The 12,622-nt window shown below is 35.8% G+C and overlaps 1 protein-coding gene across 1 annotated transcript in view; it reads right to left on the reverse strand.

Moving 5' to 3' along the window:
• The window catches only part of Chm (CHM Rab escort protein), a 132,734-nt gene that overhangs the window by 71,905 nt on the left and 48,207 nt on the right, over positions 1–12,622 (reverse strand). The window contains exons 5-8 of the mRNA XM_021188022.2: positions 6,944–7,304; positions 4,294–4,410; positions 3,676–3,796; positions 1,848–2,073 (exon numbers count right to left, since the gene is read on the reverse strand). Of these exons, the coding sequence (XP_021043681.1) occupies positions 1,848–2,073; positions 3,676–3,796; positions 4,294–4,410; positions 6,944–7,304 (825 nt within the window). The remainder of the gene's footprint in view (positions 1–1,847; positions 2,074–3,675; positions 3,797–4,293; positions 4,411–6,943; positions 7,305–12,622) is intronic.

The raw sequence follows: 12,622 nt of genomic DNA on the forward strand, positions 1-12,622 counted from the left end.
CCAGTCAGAATGGCTAAGATCAAAAATTCAGGGAACAGCAGATGCTGGTGAGGATGTGGAGAAAGAGGAACACTCCTCCATAGCTGATGGGATTGCAAGCTTGTACAACCACTCTGCAACTCAGGCTGGCGGTTCCTCAGAAAATTCGACATAGTACTACCAGCAGATCCAGCAATACCTCTTCTGGGTATATACCCAGAAGATGTTCCAACTGGTAATGAGGACACATGCTCCACTATCTTCATAGCAGCCTTATTTATAATAGCCAGAAGCTGGAAAGAACGCAGATGTCCCTCAATAGAGGAATGGATACAGAAACTGTGGTACATTACACAATGGAGTACTACTCAGCTATTAAAAACAATGAATTCATGAAATTCTTAGACAAATGGATGTATCTGGAGGATATCATCCTGAGTGAGGTAACCCAATCACAAAAGAACTCACATGATATGTATTCACTGATAAGTGGATATTATCCCAGAAATCTAGAATACCCAAGATACAATCTCCAAAACACAAGAAAATCAANAAGAAGGAAGACCAACACGTGGATACTTCATTCCTCCCCAAAATAGGGAATAAAATACCCATGGAACAAGTTGCAGAGACAAAGTTTGGAGCTAAGACGAAAGGATGGACCTTCCAGAGACTGCCCCACCTGGTAGTCCATCCCATAATCAGCTACCAAACACAGACACTATTGCATGTGCCAGCAAGATTTTGATAAAAGGACCCTGATATAGCTATCTCTTGTGAGGCTATGCCAGTGCGTGGCAAATACAGAAGTGGATGCCCACAGTCCTCTATAGGATAGAACACAGGGCCCCCAATGGAGGAGCTAGAGAAAGTACCCAAGGAGCTGAAGTGGTCTGCAACCCTATAGATGGAACAACAATATGAACTGACCAGTACCCCCAGAGCTTGTGTCTCTAACTGAATATATAGCTATTTCAATTGAGAAAATGCCCTGATAAGATCCAGCTGTATGCTGTTTTTTTTAATTAGTGATTGATAGGTGAAGGCCCAGTCCACTGTGAGTGATGCTATCCCTGAGCTGGTGGTCATAGGTTCTATAACAAAGTAGGCTGAGCAAGCCATAGGGAACAAAGCAGTAAGCAGCACTCTCCATGGCATCTACATCAGCTCTTTCCTCCAGGTTCTTGTGCTGCTTAAGTTCCTGTCCTGACTCCCTTTGGTGATGAACAACAATGTGGAAGGGTAAAGTGAATAAACCCTTTCCTCCCCACGTGTTTCATCACAGCAATAGAAACCCTAACTAAACCACATACAAAAAGATGTTAACAGAAAACATCAGCAGAAAAATTCAAAAGTAGCTTATGGTAAATTCACAATCAACTATTACATAACAATAAAAATTGTGATATATATATATATATATATATATATATATATATATATATATACACACACACACATATATATAGTGTGTGTCATATGTCATATATGTTATATATATATATGAAAATATATAAATGATATCATACATACACACACACACACACACACACACACACACACTAATATATGATATTTTAGGTTCAAAGTCAGGCCAAATTGAATATACCACTTAAGTGGAGAAATAAACATTAAATCACTTTTAAAAAATAAAATGAACTACGTTTGCACATACTAACTCTTCACTGGATTTATTTTAAGATAGGAGCATCGGTAACTCAGCCTAGCCTCAACATGCTATGTAGGCAAGAGTGTTCTTCACACCCACATGGTAGGATTACAGGGATACATTACTCAGCTCACATCTGTCTTATTTTCATGTTATGTTATCCATACAACTCTTTTAGAAGATATAAATCATAACTTACCTGCAAAAACACTGTGGAAGTTCTCCTTGGCCATATAAAGGAAACAGAAATGGAGTGTTGCCATACCGTCCAAGACACTGAAGAAACTTTTTAGTAGCTTTGAGACCATCAACAGTACTGCTTGTTGTCTCTGATGTCATTGCAATTGAGTGCAGGACAAAATATTGTAGGTTGGGGGTTAATTTTTGAGTCTTTAAGTATTCAGAAAATGTAGTTTCCTCATATGCTATGAAAAAATGAAAATTTATCAATTAAAATCAAGTTTATCTATTTAAAACCACCCCACATTACTAGAGCCAGGCCTGTTAAAGATTTCAAACAGGACATAAGTTGTCCTTATTACTACAGTTTGGAAATGAACTATTTATTGGTCTTAAGAACAAAATATGAAATAACTTCACCATCCTAAATGAATCAATAATATAGTTTTTAAAACTTCAAACAATGAATCTTTATTTAGTAATTTATTGACGTGAAAATCCAGGGAGGTATTAAATAACTCAATGTGTTGCTGTGCATGGCAATAACCTCAATTCATTAGCATTTAAACTATACAGTAATGTCGACATTTATATCTAAAAATATTAAAGATAAAATGGAATGAACTGATAAAATGCATTAATAAAAATGTCACTTTTGTTACATTTTGCATCATATTTTCGTTAAAAATATACTTCTCCATCAAACCTAGGATAAAAACTTTTACTAAAAAGTAATGAAACTAATATGTCTGTGGCTGCTGGAATCCAACATACTGACAATCACACATCAAATACTAAGGAAGACCTATCAAACTAATTAATCCTTTCTGTTAGTAAGAGAGAACAAGTAAATGTACAACTAGTGGGAGGGCCCAATCCTGTGACAGAAGACAGGGCTTTATGGAAATTATCTAAGGCAATTAAATGATAGAAATGAACTTCCTGAGAGGCTCTAAGCCCAGGTACTGGAAAGAACAACCTGGTATGCATTGCCTTAAAGCTTTAATAGCAAGAGTTAGAATCTCAGAATTCCATCAAAACAAATCCTGATGTCATGATTCTCAGTGTAATTTTATATATTATCGATGTAATGATTCTCAATGTAATTTTATATATTATCAACAAAATACTTTAAGTTTGCACAATATTTCCATCCCAATGTACTTAAAAATAGCTGACAATAAAATAATGAAATCAATTTTGAACAAGCTAAAAATAACTGGCCTTAAGAATACAGTAAGAGGACTAAACCTCAGCTTCTCTAGACCTGGAGGTTTCCCCTCTACATGACACAGCACTAATGTCAATCAAACGAATAGCTCAATTTTCCAAGTAAAAGCAGTCCAGAGAAATGACATCTAGCAAGTTATTATTATATTATTAGTAGTAATAGTATTACTAGTAGTAACAAAAACAACAACATATTAAAAGTGAAATAACAAAAAAAGGCATGTCATATATCAAGAACCAAGTAATATACTATATCATGAGTCAAGTCTTAATTTCAATTCCTAGTGCCATACATATAATGATTAAATAATCTGTTAACAGTATTTAATTTTAAAAAATTATAAAGGGGAGATGGCATGACATTCTTGCAATGTTGAAAATATTTGCATTATAGCTACTAGCTGCAGAGAGTACTTGAAATATGTCTAGCATGACGGAGAAACAAACTTCTTCAGTATTTCATTTACATGAATTCAAATAGTAGCCTGCTTCTATAACTTACTAGATCTAGAAGTTAGGATGCATTTTAGAATAATCAGCTGTTTTCCAACTTAAGGAAGCATATTAAAATTATAATCTCTAATAATCAGAAAATACAAGTTAATGGAAAGCAATACCTTTGTACTCATCAGGATGGTCTTCATATTCCACACAAAATGTAAGAAATTTCATAAGCATTCGCTTTTCTACCATAGTAAGTTGTTTGCTATTGAAGACATCTGCTCTGGAACAGGGAACCTGAAAGGCATTTGAAAGTGAAGGTTTCAAAGTACTCCTATTGACACAAGTATTTCAGGATTCCACTTTTTAGTCATTTCCTCATTACAAGGTTATCATTTCCATTCCATTCTCACTGCTTCATGTCATCTTTCATCACTTCTAATAGCATCTCTCTTAACTACAGAGATAATTAACTTGAGAGCTCTGTTACTTAATTCTGCCAAGTTGTTCTTCATGCCTTTAAAAGGGCAATGGCATGTCACCCCAATAGCGAAGAAATGACAATTCAAATATAGTACTGCTGACTGAAACTAGCATTTCCTCAACATTAAAATCAACCTGGGGAATAAGCATTCAAAAACAAAACAGAAGTTTTAATGGGGCTAATTTTGTATTTAGATTTATAAACCACCATGCAAAGTTGACACTCAGCCTTACTAGGAAATAATAAGTGTTGCTTATCCTTCCAACATGAGTAATAGTAACTTGGCTCAGATAGCTGAGCAGCACAGTACCTGTTCCACAGTTCCTTCTCGAAATGCAAGAATCCTCGTAATATTTTTAAACTCTGCATACCGACTAACATTTGATTTGATTAGAAGATCAATTAGTAATCCCCGAGAATAGAGAAGCTGTAGACAGAAAGTATTTTAGAGGATATCACCAAAGGCAAATCAAACAAAAATGGTAACTAACATGCATATGCATGAATATGTGCACATGCATGCACGCGCTTACACACACACACACACACACACACACACACACACACACACACACACCTGTTATAATTTAAGTTAAATATACATTTAAAAATCTAGAAATATTATATATTATATATAATATAAGATAATTCATTACATGGTCACAATTGATTATGGAAATTCAAACCAAAAATTTTTTAATCTAGTAGGTTTCTTTGTAGCTCGTTTTGGCAGTAAAACCAGATCCAAACTCCTACATAGTTCTGCTACTCTTGCCTAGACATATGAACATTTATGAATTTCATTAAAGAAATGTTAATGTGTTTAGTTATGAAGTCTCTTCTCAGCTCTGGTAAGAATGCTACACTGCACTCAGTACATTAACAATTCCTTTGTATTTCCTTCTAAATTATCCTTGTTATCTGAAAGATATGATACCCCAGGATCCAAATGTCTAAGGTTGATACAAGATTTTGAACTGGAAACAGACAGCTGCTTATAAGCAGAGGTAAGTACAGTGGACCACCCCATGCCACCAATACAGACGAACAAACCAAACTCAAAGAAAATAACCACTCATGAATTTGTGATACATTTGCTGTTACAGAATCAAATTCTATGCTCTCATAATCTAAGTTTATATGATATATGACCTTTTCAAGAAGTGAACAATTTTATTATTGATATATCTGTAAAGGACTGATTTAATCTTTCAGCATATCTCAAAATTAATAGCAGAGATGAACATAATAAAAATTTAAACACTATTATCTAGAATGTTTGAAATTTAACCATATGGATAAATATTATACAATTTACTATTTCCTATGATTAGTATACTTATAATTTATAACTTAATATATTAAAATATAAAAGCTAAATCTATAATAACTAGAGAAAATTAAATAAAACGTTTGACTACACAAAAAATGGCATCCCTAATTTTTTCTCAATTATTAGTTTGAACACACAAGAAGATGATCATTAAGTCAATAGAAATTATGTGTAATTTTATTTTACCATTGTGTCAAACAGAGTTAACACATTTTTAGAAATTAATCTAAATATTCTGACTAAATAAGTATGCCATGTTATTTGATTACATCATTCCTAACACAGTATACAACTGATAAACCTTTGTTTTTATATTTACAAGTATTAACTCTATAAAATAAAGTGGTATTTTATTTGTTTAAAATCATTTCTGATTTAATACTCTACCAACAGGTACAATTTTATAAATACTAATGTATTTGCACCCAAAATTATTTCTTATAAAGTCAAATAAACCTTAAAGCAAGTTAGTTTCAGTTATCACTAAAGAGTAAAACCAAACTTCAATTAAAATGATCTTAGGCTTAAGTTTTGAAAGCATGGAAATAATACAGGTACCATATGAAATCATAAGCCTTTTTTTTTTCAGCGTCACCTAAGTGATCTACCATAGCAATTTCATACTGATGAGAGCTTTGAAACAAATCTATAATTACATTAAAATAATAAGAAGCTGTTTTAAACATGTTTTGGTCTATGTGGCATACTGGTTCCATAGCTGAAGTATATAAGCTCACTTAAAATAGGTTTAAATTAGAACAAACAAAAAGCCTTTATGTCGATTTTTCTCTGGTATTCTGAATAGTATAATTTTTGTGAGGTAAAATATTCATATTTTCACACACTAAATTCAAAGCAAATAGGGGACCAAACATACCAGATTTCATCAACAAAATGTAAACCATATGAATCCTTCCTTTTCTTTTATCACAGCTTTTAAGGCAATGTCTGATTGGATATTTTATTATTGTTTTAAACAAAAATAGACTTGTATCTTAGGAACCCAGTTCAACTGTGAAGCTTCCCATGGTCCAGCATCAGAAATTATAATGAGCTAATGTTAGAGTTAATTTTGGAAACTCCAGCAAAGACAAAAAAATTCTTCCTGTACTCTACCACTAGTAAGTACACTAGGTATACAATGTCCGCAAACCTGACCATAAGATTTTCAAAAATGCATTGGTTTATTTAGGATATTTACACAGGTTAAATTTTTATAAGGGCTAAGGTATGTTTATAAAAAAATCTTTTGCAAAAACATGAAGTTTGAACACAAATATTGGATACAAATAGAATTTTTCTTCTAATGGATAGTGCCCATGCATTAGAATATTAGGATGAACTACCTGCCCCAATACAATAGCATTCTTCACACACACAAAAAGTATTTAGTAGAGTTTAAAAGCACATTAAGTGTATTAATACTAACATCTTTATTTAACTTATATTTAAAGAAAGTATGTGGTCACCAAATTATAAAATTTTGTTTACTATCATTATATAAAGCAAATACTCTACAATTCAGAAACTGAAAGGAAAAAAAGTACACTTAGAGGTCCAGATGCTTTTATCAATCAATTAAAATTTTTTGTTGTCTTATGTTAAGATGCATAAAATTGGTACTTACTTTTGATACTAAATCAATGTTAAATCTTCTGCCTTCTTTAATAATCTGCGAGTAAGTAATTACATTTTTCTTTGGTGTCTCTGTGTTGTCTTGTACTGTAGGCAAATTTTCACTTGATTGTTCTGTTGAACTTTTTGCATCACTCTGAGTTTCTTTCTCTCCTACTTCAGCATCATTTACTTCTGGTGAACTCTCTGGACCACTGTCCTGATTTTGTTCTGCAGGTAGTTCACAGCTCCCTGTGTCTAACGACTCCTCTGCAGTAGGAAGGCAAGCAGCCTCTGTGGGGTGTGCAGATGTCACCGAAGCATGATTTTTCTGCAGTGCACCAGCTTCTTCAACATCTTTGTGCAAATCCTGACTAATAAGAAATTATGATAATAATTAATATCATGCTTCCAATAGTTCTAGCCTGCTGCAATTTACTCTCTTAGAATTGTCACAGCAAAAGGAATTTTATTCCTGTATCCTTTTTGTCTTAACTTCAGGGTACATATTGTCTCATGTGACCCATACATTAAAACACAATCTGTTAAAGTTTCAATGCAATATGAAACATTAAGATATGAAATCCATAAAAAATATTTTAACATTAAAGAGACCATAAACATGAACTTTTAAAAGTATTTCCAGCAGACAGAGGAATCTTATTTTAAAAGCAAACCAACACAGTGTAATCTTCAACATGAACAAGCAGAGCAATAAACCACAAGACCATTACTGATTAACTCTCTAGTCCTATAATATTCAGGGATAATAGAACCTACCATCAATTTGGTCTAAAACTATACCAACACATTGCATGCAAAGAGCCCAGCATTGTACCTGGAGCAGAGCAAATGCTCAATAGTGGTAATTATCAAAGAGGAGTAATATGAAGCTCTTTGGACTTAATAGTGTGACAGACTACCTTGAGTCCAGTGGAGAAAATCTGGCAGGAAAAAAAAAGTTTTCCTATTATTCTAAGGTACCAAACAGGATCTTTTCACACTGTTTCTTATTTACTCTTGATATTTATTACCCCATTGAAAGTTTCATTTCCAAATTTATTACTATAGGAAGTAGTTTTAGTCTAATGTTATCTTGATGCAATAGACTCACATTTGGCTGGCCTATATTGTACATTTCTCTTCCAGAAAATTCACTCTTCTCGCTGAGCTTCCTTTTTGTTCAACACCTGGTCCCAATGCCTTGTATTTGATATGTCTGTTAAGTAAGCATATGCTAACTGGGTTCAAAAGCTAACATTAGCCCTTCCACTATCAAACCTAAACCCTACCTCCCCCCAAAATATCTTCCTTCCAAAACAATTATCTATCTTCTTTACTAATACTCATTTAAAATGCTTTCTCACATGGCATCTCTACCATCCAATTAATCAACTCAAGTCCACACATCTCCATATTCTTTTTTGTTGTTTTTTTTTTGGGGGGGGGGGGTTTTGTTTTTCGAGACAGGGTTTCTCTGAATAGCCCTGACTGCTGCTTTTGGACGTTGTACATCGTGGTGCGCACTAGGCTCCGCACCACGATGTACAACGTCCACAAGCAGCCTGGTCCCAATGCCTTGTATTTGATATGTCTGTTAAGTAAGCATATGCTAACTGGGTTCAAAAGCTAACATTAGCCCTTCCACTATCAAACCTAAACCCTACCTCCCCCCAAAATATCTTCCTTCCAAAACAATTATCTATCTTCTTTACTAATACTCATTTAAAATGCTTTCTCACATGGCATCTCTACCATCCAATTAATCAACTCAAGTCCACACATCTCCATATTCTTTTTTGTTGTTTTTTTTTTGGGGGGGGGGGGTTTTGTTTTTCGAGACAGGGTTTCTCTGAATAGCCCTGACTGTCCTGGAACTCACTCTGTAGACCAGCCGGCCTTGAACTCAGAAATCTGCCTGCCTCTGCCTCCCAAGTGTTGGGATTAAAGGTGTATACCACGACTGCCTGGCTCCCATATTCTATCCCTTAACATGTTGTGTCCTATGAGCTATTCTTCCCACTCTTCATAATATTACAATAATCGTAATACATAATCCATATTAACAATCTATGTAGTCTAGAAAATGTTAGATTTAAGAAGCAACCACATTTATCAGTTACTACATGTACTTTAATGTACGGATACAGTTTATCTTGCATGAATTTATCAATACCGTTCTAATGACCCATTGGTTGTTCAGTACAGATTGATCATACCTAAGCTACATGCTAAATAGTAAATGTTATCAAATCGAAACCCTCAAACTTTGAAACAATCCTGAAGCCCTTCTGTTTTAAAGTATGGAAGTCTGAATGAAAAATATTCCCCCATAGTCTCAGGTATCTGATTTACAGTTGGTGCTGCAGTCTGGGAAGTTTGGGAGGCGTGGCCTTACTGTTCCTGATGGTGGGCTTTGAGAGTTGAATGTCTCAGTCCCACTCCCTGTTGGCTCTGTCTGCTACATGTTTGTGGTTCAAGAGATGAGCTCTCAACACTGCTCCAGCTCACCAAACCACTATTCGCTATCACCCTTCCTTGCCATGGTAAACTCTTATCCCTCCAGCAACACAAGCTCAAGTCAACTCTTCTGTCAACTGCCTTGGTCATCGTACTTTATGACAACAGTAGAAGAGCAAGTAATATCGATGTTGGAACTAGAAAGTAGACTGGGGAGATTCCACTACAGAGGTTCTGGAGAGAAGCAATATTAACAAAAGGGCTAAAGACCATTCATGTAATAAGTTGGCAAAAAAGAAAAAAAAAATACTGGATGTTCTCTTTCTTTAACCTAAGAATATGCCTGGGGCTAAATTTTTAAAAGATGGATGAATTTCTTTGGCAAAGGAGATTTCAAGGCAGCCTAATACTGACTGACACATGGTTATAGGTAATCACTCTTATATATGACAATAAAAAAAAGAACAAATGGGGCAGAAAGATATACAACATTATTAATGGGAGAGGCCTCATGAAACTAAAAAGCATCCATAAGGCTAACGACCTTCATTCAGAAAAAGGTGGCAGTCTACAAAAAAGTTTTTTTTTTCCAACTCCACATCCAGTAGAGAACAGATATCCAAAATATATAAAGAACTCAAGACTAGATATTTAAAAATCCAATTAAAAATGCAGAATATATCGAAACAGATAATTCACAATAGAGGAATTGCAAATGACTATGAAATGCTTAAACATTCTACATCCTTAGAAATCAGGGAAATGCAAATCAAAACTACACTGAGATTGATCTTACACTTTCTAGAATGGCTAATATCAGTCAGTAACACAAGTGACAGCTCATGTTGGTGAAGAAGTGGAGCAAAGGAAAAGCTCATCCATTCCTGGTGGGACTACAAATTTTCATAGTCACTATGGAAATCAATATAGTGATTCTTCAGAAAATTGAAAATCAATCTACCTCAAGATCCAGCTATATCACCCTTGGATACATACTCAAAGGATACTCCTTCCTACCACAAGGATATTAGCTCAACCATGTTCTTTATGGCTTTATTCAAAATAGCCAGAAACTGGAAACAACCTAAATACCCATCAACAGAAGAATGGATAAACAAAAAGTGGTATATTTACACAATGGAGTATTACTCAGCTGTTAAAAATGATACCATGAAATTTGCAGACAAAGAGATGGAACTTCAAGAAAAATCATCCTGAGTGAGGTAACTCAGACCCAGAAAGACAAACATGGAATATATCCACTTATAAGACAACATTAACCATTAAGTAAATGATAACCAAGTTATAATCTGTAGGACCTGAGAGGTTATATAAAGAGGAGGTCTCTAGTAGGGATGTATGGATCTTTCAGAGAAAAGGAAATAGAATAGATTTTTCAGGTGGATTGGGGTTGGGTGAGGACAAGAGTGGGAAGGATATGTGTGTAGGAGATGGGATGGAGGGAGAGAATGTGGGGAAAGATGGCTGGAAATGGGAGACAACTTGGGGGCAATGTTGAAACCTAGTACAGTGGAAACTTCCTGGAATCTATGAGGACTTCTGGTAATGGAGAACATGGAATCTAAACTGGCTATCTATTGCAGCCAGACAAGGCTTCCAGTCACTGGACTGTATGGTATTCGATTGAGTTGTTGGCTGAGGCAGTCCTGTGGAAATCTCCCCCCCACCACCACCCTGAAAAAAAAAAAAAACCTCAGGGTGATTCTAGGACAGAAGTTCCTTTCTGCAAACTGACAGCAGGGCCTATTGCTAAGGACAACATCCACATAGTTCTTTGTGGAGTAGTGGACATGACGACTTCTTGGAGCCTTCACTATTATATTCTAGTCTCTTTGGTGTGGGAAAGTACTCTGCAGGCTACTGGAAAAGAAATGTGGACACCAACCCAGCTATAAAACCTTCAAGCTACAATTTGTTCTGCCTGCTAGATGGACTGGAGCAACTGTTGCACAATGCTTGCAGGAGTAATCAGTATCTCATTTAACATAAGGCTCACTCCAGAAGAGGGAGGCCATGCCTGACACTACTTGAAAACATAACTAAGAATGAAAAGATTCCTGATATTCTATTATACACATGGACCAGTGTCTTGTCCAGTTATCATCAGAGAAGTTTCCTTCACCAACAGATGGGAGTGAATGGGGAGACAGCCAGATACTATGCCGGATCCAAGTTGAAGGTCTCCATTGGGTCCTTCTCCTTGGAGCTTAAGGAACCACCAGAAGATGGGAAAGAATGACTGTAGGAGTGACACCAGGAGAACACGTCCCACTGAATCAACTAAGCAGGATTCACATGGCTCACACAGACTAAAACAGCAAGCATGGGGCCTCCATTGCTATATACCAGGTCCTCTGCATATATGTTATGGATGTTAGCTTGCTGTTTTTTGTAGGACTCTTCACACTGGAAGTGAGTTTATCTCGAACTCTTTTGCCTATCCTTGGCACTCTTTTTCCTCCTATGGGGTTGTCTTGTCCACCTTCAGTGTGAGGGATTTTGCTCATCTTATTGTATTTTGTTTCATCAGGTTTGGCTGTTGTCTCTTAGAGGCTTGCTGAGACTTTGATGAGAGATAGAGGAGGAGTGGATCTGGGGGAGAGGAGAGGTGGGAGGGTGGGGGGAGTGGAGAGAAGGAAAACTATGGTCAGGATATATTATATGAAAGAAAAATCTATTTCCAATAAAAAATAAAATGCCATCATATTTATTGTCAAAAGGTAGTGGTAACTTCAATGAAATTTAATTTAAATAGCAACTGATATCATTAATGATACAGTAAGACTTTTCCTAAGTAGGTAACAATAGTGGAGAAAGGACCTAAGTTCTAGTACCTCATATCTCATCACTTGAAAGATCCTAGGCAAGACACTTAATATCACATAAACTGATCACCTATGAAATAGGTGTAAGTCTATTTACGGAGCCTTTTCTAATAAAGTTACAAGATGAACTAACGTATGTGAAAAGTATTTAAGAAAACTCAAGCTTCCGCCCAGTCGTTTCTGCTCGAACAGACACTTGACTGGGCTGCTCCAGTGAAGATACCATATCTGGACCCATCCTAGAGGACAGCTGCACTTAGAGCAGTTGCTAAGAACCACCACCACCACCACCCCTCTGGAGTCCCAGAGCTGCTGCTGGGAGCCCGGTGGACTCAGGACCCATTACACACCAAAACACCCATCCTCCTGAACACCACTCCCCTTCC

The sequence above is a fragment of the Mus pahari genome, chromosome X (assembly GCF_900095145.1).
Source record: "Mus pahari chromosome X, PAHARI_EIJ_v1.1, whole genome shotgun sequence".
Classification (NCBI taxonomy): Eukaryota; Metazoa; Chordata; class Mammalia; order Rodentia; family Muridae; genus Mus; species Mus pahari.